Source organism: Coregonus clupeaformis, chromosome 16 (assembly GCF_020615455.1).
Source record: "Coregonus clupeaformis isolate EN_2021a chromosome 16, ASM2061545v1, whole genome shotgun sequence".
Lineage (NCBI taxonomy): Eukaryota > Metazoa > Chordata > Actinopteri > Salmoniformes > Salmonidae > Coregonus > Coregonus clupeaformis.
Window position 1 is genome coordinate 40,640,396 of NC_059207.1, and position 22,599 is coordinate 40,662,994.

The 22,599-nt window shown below is 42.7% G+C and overlaps 1 protein-coding gene across 1 annotated transcript; it reads right to left on the reverse strand.

Annotated features, from left to right (window-relative positions):
- Nucleotides 1-15,783: 15,783 nt before the first annotated feature.
- On the reverse strand, nucleotides 15,784-22,102 carry LOC121583952 (ubiquitin-conjugating enzyme E2 G1-like). The gene is made up of 6 exons (XM_041899810.2): nucleotides 21,959-22,102; nucleotides 18,099-18,232; nucleotides 17,868-17,965; nucleotides 17,739-17,757; nucleotides 15,964-16,131; nucleotides 15,784-15,862 (listed from the first exon to the last, which is right to left on the reverse strand). The coding sequence occupies exons 1-6, from the start codon at nucleotides 22,100-22,102 to the stop codon at nucleotides 15,784-15,786; spliced, it is 642 nt and encodes a 213-aa protein (XP_041755744.2).
- Between the last annotated feature and the right edge of the window lie 497 nt (nucleotides 22,103-22,599).

Genomic DNA, 22,599 nt, shown 5'->3' on the forward strand with positions numbered 1-22,599 from the left:
AACAGCTTGGAAAATTCCAGTGCCTCTTTGCTTGACATCATGGGAAAATCAAAAGAAATCAGCCAAGATTCTGTCTCCTAGAGATGAACGTAAAAGTGCAAATCAATCCCAGAACAACAGCAAAGGACCTTGTGAAGATGCTGGAGGAAACGGGTACAAAAGTATCTATATCCACAGTAAAACAAGTCCTATATCGACATAACCTGAAAGGCCGCTCAGCAAGGAAGAAGCCACTGCTCCAAAACCGCCATAAAAAAGCCAGACTACGGTTTGCAACTGCACATGGGGACAAAGATTGTATTTTTTGGAGAAATATCCTCTGGTCTGATGAAACAAAAATAGAACGGTTTGGCCATAATGACCATCGTTATGTTTGGAGGAAAAAGGGGGTTGCTTGCAAGCCGAAGAACACCATCCCAGCCGTGAAGCACGGGGGTGGCAGCATCATGCTGTGGGGGTGCTTTGCTGCAGGAGGGACTGGTGCAATTCACAAAATAGATGGCATCATGTGGAAGGAAAATTATGTGGATATATTGAAGCAACATCTCAAGACATCAGTCAGGAAGTTAAAGCTTGGTCGCAAATGGGTCTTCCAAATGGACAATGACCCCAACCATACTTCCAAAGTTGTGGCAAAATGGCTTAAGAACAACAAAGTCAAGGTATTGGAGTGGCCATCACAAAGCCCTGACCTCAATCCTATAAAAAATGTGTGGGCAGGACTGAAAAAGCGTGTGCGAGCAAGGAGGCCTACAAACCTGATTCAGTTACACCAGCTCTGTCAGGAGGAATGGGCCAAAATTCACACAATTTATTGTGGGAAGCTTGTGGAAGGCTACCCAAAACGTTTGACCCTAGTTAAACAATTTAAAGGCAATGATACCAAATACTAATTGAGTGTATGTAAACATCTGACCCACTGGGAATGTAATGAAAGAAATAAAAACTGAAATAAATAATTCTCTCTACTATTATTCTGACATTTCACATTCATAAAATAAAGTGGTTATCCTAACTGACCTAAGACAGGGAATTTTTACTAGGATTAAATGTCAGGAATTGTGAAAAACTGAGTTTAAATGTATTTGGCTAAGGTGTATGTAAACATCCGACTTCAACTGTACATGAGAATGCTCAGTGTGATCTGTATGTTAAGTTACACATTCCTCAAGCTTCAGCCATTCTGTGAAGCGTTGAGCGTTACTATCAGCACCCAGGTGTGGCATCTCCATGCGCTTGGCTTGAGGAATGTTTTCATGGGCAAGTCTAGATCAAATATTCATTTTAACCACTTAAAGAGATTCTCCGGCACTTTTGTATACTTTTTAGCCAGTAGTTCTGAAAGTAGCACTCTCGAGCCAAAAGTGGTCTCACGTGCAGATATGTGCACCACGTCATTGCTCTCTCTCTCTGCTGTGTGTGCATCTTGCTAGCTGTCACTCAAATTATTATGCATGTATGAGCTACATTTACATTTTACATTTTTAGTCATTTAGCAGACGCTCTTATCCAGCGCGACTTACAGTTATTGAGTGCATACATTTTCATACTACACATTGACACATCCAGCCCAAAGCGGGAGATTTATTAAAGACTTACTAGTCGCCAAAGTTCCGGAGCGTATCTTTAATTATATGTTTTTAATGTCTGACTTTCACATCTACACTATGCTCCTTGCAATAAATGCACATATACCATTGGAATAACTTATTTGTAAGTAAAAACAAATGGCCATGCTTTATGAACTTTCATTTAAAGCAATCAAATTAATAAAAAATATATTCTGATCTCGTTTAAATAAAATTACAATATACAATGGAAAAAAGGCAAAATATGGTCTGCTGAAAAAACTTGCAGGGTACAAAAACAGTTATTGTCTGGTTCATTGTTCTGTGGTAACTTACAGTGCACCACTGACCCTGTCATCTCCCCCATCTTCCTCTGTATCAATGGAACACACCAGACTGTTCCAGTTTTGATTTGATTTGATTTGATTTTGACTGAGCAGCACAAAGGTACAACCATCACAGGACAAAGCTCCAAAGAGGAGGGAGCGAACCTAAGGAACCAAAACACAATTCATTGTTAATAGACAGCTGAGCAGACTACGAGTATGAGAAAAATAATCAGCAAGCTGTGAAACAGTTTTCAACATATTGTCAGCAGTATGGTCTGGCAGTTCTTAGGTAAAAGGGCTGTCAATAAGAGGGCTGTGCAGCCAGCCAGACACCTTGCATCCATCACAATTAACCTTCACCCTGTCTGTCTTTGAGGGCAATCACACCTCACATGGTGAGACATTATTGCACATTTCTCATTTAAAGGTTGAAGCAAGGCATTATCCATACTTTGGCAGTTACCAAATTATAGTACCAGTCAGAGCCTGCCAAAATCCCAGAACACAGTGGCTTGAGGGCACAAACAGAGGTCCACCAAAGTTCAAACTCTGTTCTAATTTATCTTGGGGGAACATTTCTATTACCTTGGAGGAAGCAGAAGTTGTGATGCCAAGACCTCTGTGTGTGTAATGTGGTATTCTGACTGTCAAAATGTTCTCTCATGAAGGCTGCTCCACTGAACACTGGGCTTACCTGGCTGGATACTATCAGCTTGCCTGCAGAGGGAAACCCCTGGGCCTGGGGGGGACCAGCATCTGCCTCACCCTCTGGAGGCTCTGCAAAACCTCCACACCTGAGAGCATACAGTGCCTTCGGAAAGTATTCAGACCCCCTTGACTTTTTCCACATTTTGTTACGTTACAGCCTTATTCTAAAATGGATTAAATAAAACATTTTCCTCAGCAATCTACACACAATACCCCATAATGACAAAGAGAAAACAGAAATACCTTATTTACGTAAGTATTCAGACACTTTGCTATGAGACTCAAAATGGAGCTCAGGTGCATCCTGTTTCCAGTGATCATCCTTGAGATGTTTCTACAACTTGATTGGTCCACCTGTGGTAAACTCAATTGATTGGACATGATTTGGAAAGGCACACACCTGTCTATATAAGGTCCCACAGTTGACAGTGCATGTCAGAGCAAAAACCAAACCATGAGGTAGAAGGAATTGTCCATAGAGCTCCAAGACAGGATTGTGTCGAGGCACAGATCTGGGGAAGTGTACCAAAAACTGTCTGCAGCATTGAAGGTCCCCAAGAACACAGTGGCCTCCATCATTCTTAAATGAAAGACGTTTGGAACCACCAAGACTCTTCCTAGAGCTGAGCAATCAGGGGAGAAGGGCCTTGGTCAGGGAGGTGACCAAGAACCCGATGGTCACTCTGATAGATCTCCAGAGTTCCTCTGTGGAGATGGGAGAACCTTCCAGAAGGACAACAATCTCTGCAGCACTCCACCAATCAGGCCTTTATGGTAGAGTGGCCAGACGAAAGCCACTCCTCAGTAAAAGGCACATGACAGCCCGCTTGGAGTTTTCCAAAAGGCCCCAAAAGGACTCTCAGACCATGAGATGCTAAATTCTCTGGTCTGATGAAACCAAGATTGAACTCTTTGGCCTGAATGCCAAGCGTCACATCTGAAGGAAACCTGCCACCATCTCTACGGTGAAGCATGTTGGTGGCAGCATCATGCTGTGGGGCTGTTTTTCAGCGGCAGGGACTGGGAGACTAGTCAAGATCGAGGGAAAGATGAATGGAGCAAAGTGGAGAGAGATCCTTGATGAAAACCTGCTCCAGAGTGCTAAGGACCTCAGACTGGGGTGAAGGTTCACCTTCCAACAGGAAATTGACCCTAAGCACACAGCCAAGACAACGCAGGAGTGGCTTCGGGACAAGTCTCTGAATGTTCTTGAGTGGCACAGCCAGAGCCCGGACTTGAACCCGATCTAACATCTCTGCAGAGACCTGAAAATAGCTGTGCAGCGACGCTCCCCATCCAACCTGGCAGAGCTTGAGAGGATCTGCAGAGAAGAATGGGAGAAACACCCCAAATACAACTGTGCCAAGTTTGTAGTGTCATACCCAAGAAGACTTGAGGCTGTAATCTCTGCCAAAGGTGCATCAACAAAGTACTGAGTAAAGGGTCTGAATACTTATGTAAATGTGATATTTCAGTTTTTAATTTTTTATAAATTTGCAACAATTTCTAAAAACCTGTTTTTGCTTTCTCATTATGGGGTATTGTGTGTAGATTGATGAGGGGAAAAACAAATGTAATACATTTTAGAACGTAAAAAAAATGTGGAAAAAGTCAAGGGGTCTGAATACTTTCTGAATGCACTGTAGATAGGCGTGTTAATGAGGCCTCAACCTGAATGAATCCCACAATGTTTACGTTTTCATTTTTGAAAAGTGATCCGCCTATCTTTATATACAGCTTAATATTTAAAACAGATTATGCCTGTCAGTCTTAAATCAATATAAATGAACTAACTACATTTATGATAGTCAACAAACTAAAGCAATAGGTCTACTTAATTAATAGACATACAGTTGGCTCTTCACACTTATCAATATTTCAGGTCATTATATATATATTGTGTTTATTATGCGGAAGTCGGAAGTTTACATACACCTTAGCCAAATACATTTAAACTCAATTTTTCACAATTCATGACATTTAATCCTAGTAAAGATTCCCTGTCTTAGGCCAGTTAGGATCACCACTTTATTTTAAGAATGTGAAATGTCAAAATAATAGTAGAGAGAATGATTTATTTCAGCTTTTATTTATTTCATCACATTCCCAGTGGGTCAGAAGTTTACATACACTCAATTAGTATTCGGTAGCATTGCCTTTAAATTGTTTAACTTGGGTCAAACATTTCGGGTAGCCTCCACAAGCTTCCCACAATAAGTTGGGTGAATTTTGGCCCATTCCTCTTGACAGAGCTGGTGTAACTGAGTCAGGTTTGTAGGCCTCCTTGCTCGCAGATGCTTTTTCAGTTCTGCCCACAAACCTTCTATAGGATTGAGGTCAGGGCTTTGTGATGGTCACTCCAATACCTTGACTTTGTTGTTCTTAAGCCATTTTGCCACAACTTTGGAAGTATGGTTGGGGTCATTGTCCATTTGGAAGACCCATTTGCGACCAAGCTTTAACTTCCTGACTGATGTCTTGAGATGTTGCTTCAATATATCCACATAATTTTCCTTCCACATGATGCCATCTATTTTGTGAAGTGCACCAGTCCCTCCTGCAGCAAAGCACCCCCACAGCATGACGCTGCCACCCCCGTGCTTCACGGTTGGGATGGTGTTCTTCGGCTTGCACGCAACCCCCTTTTTCCTTCAAACATAACGATGGTCATTATGGCCAAACCGTTCTATTTTTGTTTCATCAGACCAGAGGATATTTCTCCAAAAGGTACGATCTTTGTCCCTATGTGCAGTTGCAAACCATAGTCTGGCTTTTTTATGGCGGTTTTGGCGCATTTGCTTCTTCCTTGCTAGCGGCCTTTCAGGTAATGTCGATATAGGACTCGTTTTACTGTGGATATACAGTAGATACTTTTATACCGGTTTCCTACAGCATCTTCACAAGGTCCTTTGCTGTTGTTCTGGGATTGATTTGCACTTTTCGCACCAAAGTACGTTAATCCCATACGTGGTCCCATGGTGTTTATACTTGCGTACTATTGTTTGTACAGATGAACGTGGTACCTTCAGGCGTTTGGGAATTGCTCCCAAGGATGAACCAGACTTGTGGAGGTCTACAATTTATTTTCTGAGGTCTTGGCTGATTCCTTTTGATTTTCCCATGATGTCAAGCAAAGAGGCACTGAGTTTGAAGGTAGGCCTTGAAATACATTCACAGATACACCTCCAATTGACTCAAATGATGTCAATTGCCTATCAGAAGCTTCTAAAGCCATGACATCATTTTCTGGAATTTTCCAAGCTGTTTAAAGGCACAGTCAACTTAGTGTATGTAAACTTCTGACCCACTGGAATTGTGATACAGTGAATTATAAGTGAAATAATCTGTCTGTAAACAATTGTTGGAATAATTACTTGTGTCATGCACAAAGTAGATGTCCTAACTGACTTGTAAAACTATAGTTTGTTAACAAGAAATTTGTGGAGTGGTTGAAAAACGAGTTTTAATGACTCCAACCTAACTGTATGTAAACTTCCGACTTCAACTGTATATAGATAAAGTAGATATCTAATAGAAGTTAGATGAGATAGATCAAATTTTGCACGCTATGTTCTATTGGGAATATATAGTTTCTAGATAACACAGTAGTGTGTGTTTGAAAGAAGTCTTTGCTCTCATGAGCGTGTGGGTTATGCACTATGCCGCATGATTATTACAACTGCTTGGTGCGTCAGGGTGTGAAGGAGAGCGAGGGGAGTGGCGGGACAGAGCTAGATGGAACAAAAGACGGCAGGGAGAGAATGGGAGGAACATAGAGAAAAAAAAGAGGGAGCTGTAGGCAGACAGAGGGAGGGGGAGAGGAAATCTGTATGAGTGCATGTGTGCTAAGGTGCGGAGAGTCAGTGCAGGTGGTCAGTCCAGTGTAGCCCTTTCCTGCAGTCAAATGACTTAGTGGCCTCATGGGTGGAATGTTATTAATATTTTTAATAATTTCCTAATCAATAACCATAATTTAAATAAAGAAATGTATATAAAGTGTAATATTGGGATGCAAACTCAAAATTGAACACATTTCAACTCCATATCTGACATGGTACAGGTGTCTTCTTTTTTTAAGCCCATAACCATGTGTGTGAGGTGTATACTTTTGTTTCAAGGTAGATTTGTTTAAGACTACCAAGAAACACTGTGTGACCCTGATTTAGCCCACTACAGTTTTAAGTGTTCAGCAGTCTGATGGCTTGTAGATAGAAACTGTCTCTTAGCTTGTTAGTATCAGACCTCATGTTCCGATACAGTCTGCCCGACGGTAAGGGAGAGAACAGCTCGTGGCTGGGGTGTGTGGGGTCCTTGTTGATGCTGCAGGACTTCCTCAGGCACCATGTCAAGTAGATGTCCTGGATGGGTGGGAGACACTGCCCCAGTGATGTACTGGGCCGTCTTCACCCTCCGCTGGAGGGCATTGCGGTCGTGGATGGAGTAATTCCCGTACCAGGCCTTGATGCAACCGGTCAGCACGCTCTCGATGGTGTAGCGGTAGTATTTGGGGAGGACCCGGGGTGGCTTGACAATTTTAATGCACGACGACCAAATTAAGCATTCGAAGAAAAGAACACCCTCCCTACAATCAAACATGGGTGAGGTTTGACAATGCTGTGGGGTTGCTTTGCTGCCTTTGGTACTGGGGGTCTTGAAGTGCACAAGGCATCATGAAATCAGGAGATAATCAGGTGTTTTGGAGTCCAATGTTCAAACCAGTGTCCAAAAACTGGGTCTCCATTGAAGATTGTGGGTCTTCCAGCAGGACAACGACCCCAAACACACATCAAAACACCCAGGAATGATTCAAGAAGAAATGCTGGACTGTTCTGGAGTGGCCAGCAAAGAGTCCAGATCTGAATCACATCTAAAACGTATGGCAAGATCTGAAAACGGCGGTTGGTGGAGGGCACCCGTCAAACATTGAAGAATTAGAGCAGTGTGCTGCTGAAGAGAGGGCCAAATTACCATTAGAAAGGTGCAGTAAGCTCATTTATGGCTACAGGAAGCATTTGTCTGAAGTTATCTTGGTCAAAGGCTGTGCAACAAGTACTAGCTCCGGGGTGCCAATAATTTCGTCCATGCCATTTGTTTTTATAAAAATAATAAATAAAAAATGTAAACTTAAGTTTACAAAAATGTAATTGGTTCTACAATGTTGAAGATCCAATAACAAGGTGTGGAGACCAAAAGTGTTTTTCCATTTCAACTTATTTTAAGAGAAATAGGGAATTATCTAAGAAAAGTGCAAGGGTGCCAATATATTTGGCTGCAACTGTATGTACAATTCCTTTGAAAGCTGTGGGTACATAACACAGAACATGTTTAAGCTTGGGGAGGGAGAGGGAGCCCTGTCAGACGTGAAACTACATGGTTATCAGGTCAGCGATGACACTGTAGTCATACAGCATGTAAGTGACCCAGATGTGCAGCAATCCGACTGGGACTGGTGCAAAACCCACCTCAGGCAGCTCAGAGCAGATACTTAGAGAAATAGATAGAGGCCGGGCGGGCGGGCATGGAGAACCACACTGAATGACATCATCGCCACAGCAACGTAACAGGTTAGTGACTGTAGGGGATGTAGGGATTACAGCCTGTCAGGCCTCTTAACCCAGCCAGCACAGCCTTGCCCCAGATAGCCAGGCTCTGTTAAACTGCCACGGCACTGTTCTGTAACACAACTCCGACTTAGGCACCAAAAAAAGCACATGATGGCAAACTGCCTCCAGTAAGGAGGACATCACAGGCACAGCCAGCTCTAGGATTCAAATGTACTCTACTGTGACTGTCACATGATTGGACAAGCGCTTTAAGGCTATTTAAGGCTGTTTGCCTTCTATATGCTATTGAGAAACTGCTTCTCCCTAGGACAAAATGTCCTGCATCTTTCCACAACATGTTCCCTAACAAGGGCTTCCCTGTCTATTTGAAATAATTAGGGTACTTCTACATAAAACATAACTGAATTTACCCTTATGGTTGCCCTGGTGACGACATAATAGATGATGCAGATAGAAGTAGATTAATAGCAGCATGTGATGCTGGTGATGTGGTGTATTACACAATGTTGCACCAAATACAGAACCCCTCTATTGGTGGTGGTGGTGTAATTACTGTATAATAAATGGTGATGGCTACCTTAGTGCAGCAGGATCCTGGGCCTCTGTAGCCTGGGAGGGGTCCTGCTCTCTGGGTCGACAAGAGTAGCCAACACCACACTGGCCTCCAGCACCATATCTTCCACACTGAAGGACACAGGCCTGACAGACAGCAGAGCACAACATCAGCATACAGTGGGGAAAAAAATATTTAGTCAGCCACCAATTGTGCAAGTTCTCCCACTTAAAAAGATGAGAGAGGCCTGTAATTTCCATCATAGGTACACGTCAACTATGACAGACAAAATGAGAAAAAATTCCAGAAAATCACATTGTAGGATTTTTAATGAATTTATTTGCAAACTATGGTGGAAAATAAGTATTTGGTCAATAACAAACGTTTCTCAATACTTTGTTATATACCCTTTGTTGGCAATGACACAGGTCAAACGTTTTCTGTAAGTCTTCACAAGGTTTTCACACACTGTTGCTGGTATTTTGGCCCATTCCTCCATGCAGATCTCCTCTAGAGCAGTGATGTTTTGGGGCTGTCGCTGGGCAACACGGACTTTCAACTCCCTCCAAAGATTTTCTATGGGGTTGAGATCTGGAGACTGGCTAGGCCACTCCAGGACCTTGAAATGCTTCTTACGAAGCCACTCCTTCGTTGCCCGGGCGGTGTGTTTGGGATCATTGTCATGCTGAAAGACCCAGCCACATTTCATCTTCAATGCCCTTGCTGATGGAAGGAGGTTTTCACTCAAAATCTCACGATACATGGCCCCATTCATTCTTTCCTTTACACGGATCAGTCGTCCTGGTCCCTTTACAGAAAAACAGCCCCAAAGCATGATGTTTCCACCCCCATGCTTCACAGTAGGTATGGTGTTCTTTGGATGCAACTCAGCATTCTTTGTCCTCCAAACACGACGAGTTGAGTTTTTACCAAAAAGTTCTATTTTGGTTTCATCTGACCATATGACATTCTCCCAATCCTCTTCTGGATCATCCAAATGCACTCTAGCAAACTTCAGACGGGCCTGGACATGTACTGGCTTAAGCAGGGGGACACGTCTGGCACTGCAGGATTTGAGTCCCTGGCGGCGTAGTGTGTTACTGATGGTAGGCTTTGTTACTTTGGTCCCAGCTCTCTGCAGGTCATTCACTAGGTCCCCCCGTGTGGTTCTGGGATTTTTGCTCACCGTTCTTGTGATCATTTTGACCCCACGGGGTGAGATCTTGCGTGGAGCCCCAGATCGAGGGAGATTATCAGTGGTCTTGTATGTCTTCCATTTCCTAATAATTGCTCCCACAGTTGATTTCTTCAAACCAAGCTGCTTACCTATTGCAGATTCAGTCTTCCCAGCCTGGTGCAGGTCTACAATTTTGTTTCTGGTGTCCTTTGACAGCTCTTTGGTCTTGGCCATAGTGGAGTTTGGAGTGTGACTGTTTGAGGTTGTGGACAGGTGTCTTTTATACTGATAACAAGTTCAAACAGGTGCCATTAATACAGGTAACGAGTGGAGGACAGAGGAGCCTCTTAAAGAAGAAGTTACAGGTCTGTGAGAGCCAGAAATCTTGCTTGTTTGTAGGTGACCAAATACTTATTTTCCACCATAATTTGCAAATAAATTCATAAAAAATCCTACAATGTGATTTTCTGGAGAAAAAAAATCTCAATTTGTCTGTCATAGTTGACGTGTACCTATGATGAAAATTACAGGCCTCTCTCATCTTTTTAAGTGGGAGAACTTGCACAATTGGTGGGTGACTAAATACTTTTTTTCCCCACTGTACCTGTAATCAGGGCGCTGAGATTTATCCAATCATGTGACCAGACCGGGAAAAACTCTGGGACTTATTTAGGACCTAAGTAAAAGTGGTGATTGTCACTGGGTATAATCACAAGGACCAGGATACTTACTTTCCTGTAGCGTCAAAGTGGGCAGACACCGATAGACCATGTGATTCAGCAAATGACAACAATCCCTAGAGAATACATTAAACACATGCATGTTTGGAGACAACTAATGTTCATCATTAACTGATGACTCAAAGTTTGATCATTCACCACAAATGAGAATAACAGGTCATGGTGGATCACAACATTCTGGTACTCTGCTAGACAGCAATGTACATTAGGTGACAGGGAAAATATGATCATTGTTGCACCTCTTCAACCTCAGGAGGCTGAAGAAATTCAGCTTGGCCCCTATGACTCTCAGAATCTTTTACAGATGCACAACTGAGAGCATCCTGTCGGCCTGTATCACCGCCTGGTATGGCCTGTATCACCGCCCGCAACAGCAGGGCTCTCCAGAGGGTGGTACGGTCTGCCCAACGTGCAGAAAAAAACATATCATATTATAACTTGATTCATTAGGGTCGTAAAACAAAATCTCACCCAGGACGGAAAGATTCCATTTAAAATTATTCATTATTCAGTGCAGTAAATAAAAATGAATTAATCCTGGGTATGCAAGAACAGATAGTGACTCACCCTATATTCACAAGCTCATGTGACAGAAAATTAAGGACCTTCCTAAAATAACCCCCTTACCCTCAGCTCCTTCAGACAGAAGGTTATGTCTGAGTCAACTCCAACCTGGAAGTAGGATCTAAAGACATCTCAGTGTGCATGGCCTTCATTCGATCTGTACCCAAAACAATGAGGAGTTAGGCATGCACAATATGTTGCTGATGTTTGTATGTTTGTCATACTGTGGCCCCGTGTAGCTCAGTTGGTAGAGCATGGCGTTTGCAACGCCAGGGTTGTGGGTTCGTTTCCCACGGGGGGCCAGTATGAAAAAAAAAAAAATTATGTACTCACTAACTGTAAGTCGCTCTGGATAAGAGTGTCTGCTAAATGACTAAAATGTAAATGTGTAGACTGTGCAGAATCTCACCACTTTCCTCTTCAAAGTAGTTTTTCAGATTGACTCTCAGCGGAGACATGGACAGAGTGATCTCCTCCTGAGACACTGGGAAGTGCATCACCATGTCGCCTATAAGTCTGGCCCAAAATAATAATAGAAATGTAATACAATTATAATAGATAATACAAATGTAAATTATTAAATAAACAATCATCATATACTTCTTAGACGGTATCTGAATCACTCTTCATAAATGTCACATGAGGAGATAGATTGGGGTATGTTATGGGAGCTCACCTGGCCAGGGCCTTCAGGATGTTGGGGCAGAGGTAAGAAGGAAACACTGCTTGCAGAGCTTCACTCTCCTGGAAACCCAGGTCATGTGTTTTGGTGATACCTGTCACTAGAAGTATGAGACACACCGCTGTTGGGACTCAAATTAATTTACCAATAAGGAGAATGAAACTATTTTGAAATGTTCAATATTATACTACAGCTCAATACATTGTCAGATTAATTAAATGTCGAACTGACTTCAATATAATTATTTCAAATGCCATCTTCTCTCTGCACTGTGACTGTTGGCAATCTTTGAGAGGATAACTTTAGAGTGCACTGTGGTGCCCTTCCTCTGTCCATATGGCTTGATCCTAGATCCAGAATCTCGCTCATTGTCCATCTTTAATGTGAGCTTTAAGTAGTGGATATCCAGTAGTAGTTCTGGTTCTATCCAAAGAGCTATGACCTTGAGGGAAAATATTTAATGAAAGATGGGCAATAGTTGGTCCATATTTCATTTTAAAGTAAATACAGTTACAACACACCTGATTTAATACACCTATGCAGCACATTAAGATAGTGTTGCTTCATCAGTCTTCTTGTGCTCGGTGCTGTAGACATTTGCAATGCTGTAGAGATATCGTTTTTGTCCAGTTGTGAGGGTTGGATGCTGGAACATGATTACAATATTTTGTATAACACTACATTTCAATTGAGTAATATATTCATTTTGGTATATGGCAAAGAACTTGCTGACATGTTACCTGTAGAAATGATGCAGTCACCATGGACTTGGTATGGTTTTCACCTGCTGGTTGTCAGAGACCTTGAAATGTGCTGTCCTATGCGTCTCCACCCTGGTGTTTTGTTTCCTTATACACATGCTCAGTGTCTGTCATATACAGTGCATTCGGAAAGTATTCAGAACCCTACCCTTTTTCCACAATTTGTTTTACGTTACAGCCTTATTCTAAAATGTATTAAATAAAACAATTCCTCATCAATCTACACACAATACCTCATATACCCCCAAAACTGTTTTGTAGAAATGTTTGTTTAAAAAATGGAAATATCACATTTACATAAGTATTCAGAACCTTTGCTATGAGACTCGAAATTGAGCTCAGGTGCATCCTGTTTCCATTGATAATCCTTGAGATGTTTCTACAACTTGATTGGAGTCCACCTGTGGTCAGTTCAATTGATTGGACATGATTTGGAAAGGCACACACCTGCCTAAAAAAGGTCCCACAGTTGACAGTGCATGTCAGAGGAAAAACCAAGCCATGAGGTCGAAGGAATTGTCCGTAGAGCTCCGAGACAGGATTGTGTCGAGGCACAGATCTGGCGAAGGGTACTAACAATTGGAGCATTGAAGGTCCACAAGAACACAGTGACCTCCATCATTCTTAAATGGAAGAAGTTTGGAACCACCAAGACTCTTCCTAGAGCTGGCCGCCCGGCCAAACTGTGGCAGGGACTGAGACTAGTCAGGATTGAGGGAAAGATTAACCGAGCAAAGTACAGAGAGATCCTTGATGAAAACCTGCTCCAGAGCGCTCAGGATCTCAGACTGGGGCGAAGGTTCACCTTCCAACAGGACAACAATCCTAAGCACACAGCCAAGGCAATGCAGGAGTGGCTTCGGGACAAGTCTCTGAATGTCCTTGAGTGGCCCAGCCAGAGCCCGGACTTGAACCCGATCGAACATCTCTGGAGACCTGACGCTCCCCATCAAACCTGACAGAGCTTGAGAGGATCTGCAGAGAAGAATGGGAGAAACTCCCCAAATACAGGTGTGCCAAGCTTGTAGCGTCATACCCAAGAAGCCTTGAGGCTGTAATCGCTGCCAAAGGTGCTTCAACAAAGTACTGAATAAAGGGTCTGAATACTTATGTAAATTAAATATTTTAGTTTTTTTTTATAAACTTGTTTTTGCTTTGTCATTATGGGGTATTGTGTGTAGACAAGGATTATTTAAAAAAAATCCATTTTAGAATAAGGCTGTAACGTAACAAAATGTGGAAAAAGTCAAGGGGTCTGAATACTTTCCGAATGCACTGTAGATAGGCGTGTTAATGAGGCCTACGATCTGAACGAATCACACAATGTTTACGTTTTCATTTTTGATTGAGTAACATGTTAATGTGAAGGCTATTAACTCAATCATTAAGTGTTAAATATATTTATTCACCAAATTAACATTTAACTAACATTTAGATACGCCCCAAAAGACAATTTGAAAAGATATGGACTCCTATAGGCCTACCGCTTGGCTTCTGTGCTTTCTATTACACCACATGCAGGCCATTATATTTCAGGTCTCGGTCAACAGAGGACCGTTTCACATTGAATTTCCGACTCACAAAACAGCCTATAGTTTCGAACAATGCAAACAATGCATAAGTTCAACAACCAGCAGGCTGTACATACCCATATCTATGATTCTACATGTTATTGGACTCTGCAGACCTACAACAATGAAATAGAAACTTGACCTGTTGTTTACATTGAAGGCAATATTAGAAAAGCTCTAATAACAAGTCATTAAAACAGGTCTATAGATATGAATTAATTTAATTACCATTCATTACAGAAGCATACAATTTGCTATTTTTGCAAGCCTACCTTGTTGCTAAAATGTGGCTACCACTGCGTTTTAATCAGACAAATTCCTTTTCTTATTTCCTCGACAAACATAACCTGTTTTTTCATGATTTTGTTACTTTGTAACAAATCGAGGTCAATTTTTATATTAGTGGTTACAAGTACCAAGCTTACAGAGCCATGGTCGCGTGACCAGGAGAGAATGTCAGTCCATGGGGCGGATCCAGCGCAGACTAGAAAAGGTTATCTAAAAGTAATTTTGCCATTTAATCACTTGCCATCCGATTAGACTAACACTAGATAAATACAACTAAATAGGTAAAACAAAAAGACCAAAAGTATATGACAGTTAACACATTTTATTGAGCTCATGTCAAATACACATTGGATAAACAAATTGTTAAAAACAACAAACAAGGGGGTTAAGGTGAGATATCAGGATTACCTGGATAAACACCATTGAGATTATCTGAGTTTATTGCTTCAATGTTTTAAATGCACTGAGTCTCTTCTGCAATAAAGTGATTAACGGTCTGAGGAGGTGATTAGGTTAGCAAATCTAGAGGAAAAAGGTAATTTATGAGTCATAAAGCCTACATAGTACCATAAATTGTACACCATGTCACATCCAATCATATGAATACATGCATTTGTAAGCAATCCCAGCATAGCTAATTTGTTAGCAAGTCAACCTGCGAACCTACGAACATGATTGCATGTATCATTAGTTGTATATAAGGTGATTGTGAGGATGGGACACTTGGTGAGAACCTAATAATGAGAAGAACTGGCATTCACGTGTTTTAAATTCTTCAAGCACAACAAACAAATTGCATAAGAAACCTGATATAAAGTACAAAAACTGTTCAGCAGCAGATATAAAATCAAGTTAATTTACAGTAGTGACATCTTACATCATTGCAACCCTGTACATGTGACTATTAAACTTTAAATCTAATCTATATTTTTCCAAAATAAAAACACTAATATCGAATTCCAGGTAGGAAATGGAGGGAAATATTTGCTGGTAGGTTTCACACATTCATTCCTCTTACGACCTTTCAGAAAAAATAAAATAAGAAAGTGTCTGACCAACCAAATCTCTTGAATGGCAAAAGAAGGGGTGCAAAAGCCTTTTGCTGAACTGCCTATTTTCCTTCTGAAGCCATGTCGTTTACCTGGATGGAAGAGACGAAAAACACAACATTACAAAATAATGACTGCATTCCTTTCAATAGCAACAAGACTGAGTAAAACCCTAATTCTAGGTGTATGTTGCTTACTCACCCTAGAACTTTGTCATTGAGTCTGGGTTCTAGTCAAATGCCATCTCCTGGCTTTTCCGTACACAGTGAGCCACCTTTCTCTTGAACCCACAGCACAAACTCCATTTCACAATCTCAATAGCACAGTTGTCATTGTCACTTTGACATAGGTTTTGGATGTACTTGGCTATTGTAACACACAAAGTCTGTGTTAAATACATTTATTATTACAACTCACCGCAGCATCCACATTAGCAGGCGAATCACTGTTTGGGTCGGCCAGCATGGAGATTACACTGACAATAATCGTCTCTACAGTGTGAATTGGAAGCCAACGTTCCTCTGGCTTCTCATAGCCAAACTTGTCCTCTCCTGGCTCATGCAGAATTGAGATACAGTGGGGAGAACAAGTATTTGATACACTGCCGATTTTGCAGGTTTTCCTATTTACAAAGCATGTAGAGGTCTGTAATTTTATCATAGGTACACTTCAACTGTGAGAGACGGAATCTAAAACAAAAATCCAGAAAATCACATTGTATGATTTTTAAGTAATTAATTTGCATTTTATTGCATGACATAAGTATTTGATACATCAGAAAAGCAGAACTTAATATTTGGTACAGAAACCTTTGTTTGCAATTACAGAGATCATACGTTTCCTGTAGGTCTTGACCAGGTTTGCACACACTGCAGCAGGGATTTTGGCCCACTCCTCCATACAGACCTTCTCCAGATCCTTCAGGTTTCGGGGCTGTCGCTGGGCAATACGGACTTTCAGCTCCCTCCAAATATTTTCTATTGGGTTCAGGTCTGGAGACTGGCTAGGCCACTCCAGGACCTTGAGATGCTTCTTACGGAGCCACTCCTTAGTTGCCCTGGCTGTGTGTTTTGGGTCGTTGTCATGCTGGAAGACCCAGCCACGACCCATCTTCAATGCTCTTACTGAGGGAAGGAGGTTGTTGGCCAAGATCTCGCGATATATGGCCCCAACCATCCTCTCCTCAATACGGTGCAGTCGTCCTGTCCCCTTTGCAGAAAAGCATCCCCAAAGAATGATGTTTACACCTCCATGCTTCACGGTTGGGATGGTGTTCTTGGGTTGTACTCATCCTTCTTCTTCCTCCAAACACGGCGAGTGGAGTTTAGACCAAAAAGCTCTATTTTTGTCTCATCAAACCACATGACCTTCTCCCATTCCTCCTCTAGATCATCCAGATGGTCATTGGCAAACTTCAGATGGGCCTGGACATGCGCTGGCTTGAGCAGGGGGACCTTGCGTGCGCTGCAGGATTTTAATCCATGACGGCGTAGTGTGTTACAAATGGTTTTCTTTGAGACTGTGGTCCCAGCTCTCTTCAGGTCATTGACCAGGTCCTGCCGTGTAGTTCTGGGCTGATCCCTCACCTTCCTCATGATCATTGATGCCCCACGAGGTGAGATCTTGCATGGAGCCCCAGACCGAGGGTGATAGACCGTCATCTTGAACTTCTTCCATTTTCTAATAATTGCGCCAACAGTTGTTGCCTTCTCACCAAGCTGCTTGCCTATTGTCCTGTAGCCCATCCCAGCCTTGTGCAGGTCTACAATTTTATCCCTGATGTCCTTACACAGCTCTCTGGTCTTGGCCATTGTGGAGAGGTTGGAGTCTGTTTGATTGAGTGTGTGGACAGGTGTCTTTTATACAGGTAACCTGTTCAAACAGGTGCAGTTAATACAGGTAATTAGTGGAGAACAGGAGGGCTTCTTAAAGAAAAACGAACAGGTCTGTGAGAGCCGGAATTCTTACTGGTTGGTAGGTGATGAAATACTTATGTCATGCAATAAAATGCAAATTAATTACTTAAAAATCATACAATGTGATTTTCTGGATTTTTGTTTTAGATTCAGTCTCTCACAGTTGAAGTGTACCTATGATAAAAATAACAGACCTCTACATGCTTTGTAAGTAGGAAAACCTGCAAAATCGGCAGTGTATCAAATACTTGTTCTCCCCACTGTACATACGTCGCCATTCTTTGCCAATAAGGAAGAGATGAAAAGTCATTATATACATTAGTAAACATGGTAGGAGACACATAAAATATTATGGCGCTAGGTGTAGTAGGGCTCATAAAGTGTTAAGTGTGTTTACCATTAGGATGCCAGATTTCATTGATGAACTTCATCTTGGGAGGCCGTAGAGGATAATCATAGGGAAAGGTCAGGTATGCTTTAAAAAAAACTCCTTCGCTGTAATGGAGAGAACAGAGAAAGCAAAGCAGTCATCATCCCCATCTCAGAATACTTTTAAAAGATGTACTCCTCTTCTTTCGGAATACCAACCTATGTTCACAATCAGACATTCTCAAATGTCTTAACTTACAAGAGGGTGTCTTGTGGCCCTATGATGACAACCTCCCATTTATATATATCCTCATCGTCTATTAAGCCAGCTGAAAAGCCCTCCACTGGGTTCTTGTTGAGTTCTGAAATAGAAATACAATGTAACAAAATGCACTAAACTAACAAAAAAACACAAAAGAACAGTGAAATGTTGTGTAGACAATGAGTGACAGGTAGCTATTGTCAGTGTGGTCAAATGAAAAGTTGGACTGTAATGTAAGTTGCAGCCCATATCCGGTGCACATAATTGGACAATCCATTGGCTGAAATAATGTGCATGGTGTCTGACAACCTCCGATATTAAGAAAAGGTAAGTAAAACCTATTTACTAAAATACAGAAGGGGAAGGGGTTAGTGTACAATGGAATTAAAACGTGTATATCAGGGTTTTATTTGAGCCCCCCCACCCCCAAAAAAAACACACACCAGGAAATCAGTTCCAAGTATTCCCAACTGTTCCCACACATAGATACACATGTGTGATTGTATACAAATGTAAGCAGGGTTTGAAATTATTATGTTTTTGTCAAATATATCTGTTAGGGCTTCTTGTGTCAATTTGCAGTCTACAAATTATTTGTAATTACACTACATGACCAAAAGTATTTGGACACCTGCTCGTTGAACATCTCATTCCAAAATCAAGGGCATTAATATGGATTTGGTCCCCCTTTTGCTGCTATAACAGCCTCCACTCTTCTGGAAAGGCTTTCCACTAGATGTTGGAACATTGTTGCGGGGACTTGCTTCCATTCAGCCACAAGAGCATTAGTGAGGTCAGGCACTGATGTTGGGCTATTAGGCCTGGCTCGCAGTCGGCGTTCCAATTCATCCCAAAGGTGTTCGGTAGGGTTGAGGTCAGGGCTCTGTGCAGGCCAGTCAAGTTCTTCACACCGATCTCGACAAACCATTTTTCTATAGACCTCGCTTTGTGCACGGGGGCGTTGTCATCCTGAAACAGGAAACGGCCTTCCCCAAACTGTTGCCACAAAGTTGGAAGCACAGAATCGTCTAGAATGTCATATTATGATCTAGCATTAAGATTTCCCTTCACTGGAACTAAGGGGCCTAGCCCGAACCATGAAAAACAGCCCCAGACCATTACTCCTCCTCCACCAAACTTTACAGTTGGCACTACGCATTGGGGTAGGTAGCGTTCTCCTGGCATCCGCCAAATCCAGATTTGTCCTTTCGGACTGCCAGATGGTGAAGCGTGATTCATCACTCCAGAGAACGCGTTTCCACTGCTCCAGAGACCAATGGCGGCGAGCTTTACACCACTCCAACCAACGCTTGACGTTGCACATGGTGATTTTAGGCTTGTGTGTGGCTGCTCTGCCATGGAAACCCATTTCATGAAGCTCCCGACAAACAGTTATTGTGCTGACATTGCTTCCAGAGGCAGTTTGGAACTCGGTAGTGAGTGTTACAACCGAGGACAGAAGATTTTTATGCGCTTCAGCGGTCCCGTTCTGTGAGCTTGTGTGGCCTACCACTTCGCGGCTGAGCCGTTGTTGCTCCTAGACTTTCCACTTCACAATAACAGCACTTACAGTTGACCAGTGCTGCTCCAGCAGGGCAGAAATTTTACAAACGGACTTGTTGGAAACGTGGCATCCTTTGAAGGTGCCACGTTGACAGTCACTGAGCTCTTCAGTAAGGCAATTCTACTGCCAATGTTTGTCTATGGCGATTGCATGGTTGTGTGCTCGATTTTATACACCTGTCAGCAACGGGTGTGGCTGAAATAGCCGAATCCACTAATTTGAAGTGGTGTCCACATACTTTTGTATATATAGTATATGTTCTGGCCCCCCGACCATGCGCTCAAGAAGAAAATCGGCCGGCGGCTGAATCTAGTTGATGATCCCTGGTGTATATGCTAGCTGTTAACAGTTAATGGAGTTTGCTACCGTGATGCCATTGCCAGAACCGGCTAATAATTATGTGATGTTCCCACCACTGATAGAAGAGGCAGTGAAGTCTAAGGATTTCTATATCAAGGAGGGAGGGTCTTACAGCCTCCGTGAAGACCATCCTTACTGTCACCAGGTCCAAGGTCAACTCCACATCACTGGGACACCTGCTTCTTCGTTGTGTGAACCACCAAAGCCTCCATCACCATCTCAATCCAGTGTGACGACCTCTGGCAGACTCCTATTGCTCCTTCTGTCAGTGCCGTTTTTCAGGGAAGCCAATGGTCCAAAAATATTCCACATAGTTCATACACACCCAAACTAGGCTCCCAGAATAGGTTATATTACATGCAAATTTTGCTCAAAGCAGCCAACTAAAGTAATGTCGTTAACTTTATCATGGGCACAGTGAGAATGTATATCTGTGATGTTTAAATGATGTCTTACCCCCTGTGTCTTACTTGCTAAAGGCCCCGGTCATCCCTGCCTGTACCTGACATTGTTGAAAAACAAGTGAACAATGAATGAAGATCATACACAAACAATAGGCTTCAAGTTTTGCTCAAATTAGCCAACTAAAGTAATGTAGTTAACGTAAGTTCAATCACAAAGAATGGTCTGAGTGCATCTCCTCAGTTTCATTCAGTAGTACAACACAATTCATATTGCATTTTATCATGGGAACAGTGGGAATTTATATCTGTGATGTTTACATTATGTCTTACCCCAGAGTGAGAGTACATCACTTCTAGAAGATCTCCTTGCTGCGGGTGACGTTGATCATGCACTGCTTCTTGTGGGGTGAGCCTTATGTTCCGCATGATGTCTAAAACATTGGGAAAAGGGGACATAAAGTTAAAATGTCGATGCATCTACAAATTGATATGTCAAGTGATAAAATCCCAAGTTATCAATTAAAAGTTCATGGGAAAACTGCACTTGTCCTCGTGAAAATGACAGTTTATTAAATATTCTATAGCTGTAATGTCATCAATCAAATCAAACTTTATTTATATAGAACATTTCTTACAACAAATGCATTCCAAGGTGTTCAAAGTCATGAATTGAAAGGCATGTGGCACTTAACATCCTTCCTCTTGGCAGGTCTCTATAGGTGACCAGGGGATTCTCCCTACCACATGCGAATGCCCCCGTGGAGCTCATAAGTGTAGCCATGCGGCGGCATTGGCGATTTTTGCGGTTCACAATATTGGCTGTATGGATGTGGAATGCAAGTGGAGGAGGCCAGTCGTGCCCAACCAGGTGGAGTCAGTGGAAGACCTGTACCCGGCTGAAGTCTACAACCTTCTGTCCAGAGAGCCCACAGAGAAGGATCTTCAATGTCTAAGGAACCGTCTCGGGGCATTTTCAGTGGAATGGCATGTCTTCTTGAACCTGAGCCAGAACAACTGCTACCCTCCCTGTCTGTACCGGTCATTGTTAAAAAACAAGGGCACCTGGGGCATGCAGGCATCCTGGCTGGCATGGCGCTCTCGGTGGAGCAGCAGGAGGCTATACGGCAGGCAACAGTTGGACAGCGCACCAACCCCAACTTCGCACACCATCAGGAGAGGGAGGTTGACGGCCAGCCAATTTGGAGCAGTGGTTAGGGCCAAGCACGTTTCTCCGTCGCTGCTAAAAAGGTTCCTCAGATCACAGTCATTGGATGGGGTGTCTGTAAAGTGGGGCACAGATAACAAAGAGGAGAACATCAAGGCATGCATTCAAAATGGCTACAGGGATGGATGTGCAGGAGTCAGGACTTTGGGTCACGGGGTCTGGGATCCTGGGTGCCTCACCAGATGGTCTGGTGGGCACCACAGCAGTGATGGATGTCAAGTGTCCGTATGGTGCAAGGGACCTTACCATTGAATAGGCAGTGAAGTTGAAGAATTTCTATATCCAGGAGGAGGGAGGGTCTTACAGCCTCCATGAAGACCATCCTTACTGGCACCAGGTCCAAGGGCAGCTCCACATCACTGGAAGGGACACTTGCTTCTTCGTTGTGTGGACTACCAAAGCCTCCATCATCATTACCATCCAGTGTGACGACCTCTGGCAGACTCATGTTGCTGGACTAGAGGAGTTTTTCAAGGACCACATGCTCTCAAAGTTGGCACTGCTACAGTGATCATCAGGTCCAATGGCAGCTCCACATCACTGGAAGGGACACTTGCTTCTTCATTGTGTGGACTACCAAAGCCTCCATCACCATTACCATCCAGCGTGACGACCTCTGGCAGACTCATGTTGCTGGACTAGAGGAGTTTTTCAAGGACCACATGCTCTCAAAGTTGGCACTGCTACAGTGATCATCTGTATATCTTGTAAATCATTTTTGCACAAATCAGTTTTTGTTCTTACTTTGAGGTTTTATTCCAATCAGTTTTTTTGGGGAGCTTCCTTTTCTGGTAAATGCAGGATGGGAGAGACATCACTTACAGCAGATCTCTTTGCTGAGGGCGGCGTTGATCATGCACTGCTTCTTGTGGGGTGAGCCTGATGTTCCGCATGTCACGGCTTGTGTCTAAAACATGGGGAAAAGGGGACATAAAGTCAAAATGT

What these genes read in the sequence shown, in the direction of transcription:
- LOC121583952 (XM_041899810.2), bottom strand. Translation starts at nt 22,102, where the DNA reads ATGAGTCTGCCAGAGGTCGTCACACTGGATGGTAATGATGATGGAGGC. An exon ending in GGATGGTCTTCATGGAGGCT is followed by an intron (nt 18,233 to 21,958) that starts GTAAGACCCTCC and finishes TTGTTAGTTTAG; the next exon opens with TGCATTTTGTTACATTGTAT. An exon ending in GGGCCACAAGACACCCTCTT is followed by an intron (nt 17,966 to 18,098) that starts GTAAGTTAAGAC and finishes TCTCCATTACAG; the next exon opens with CGAAGGAGTTTTTTTTAAAG.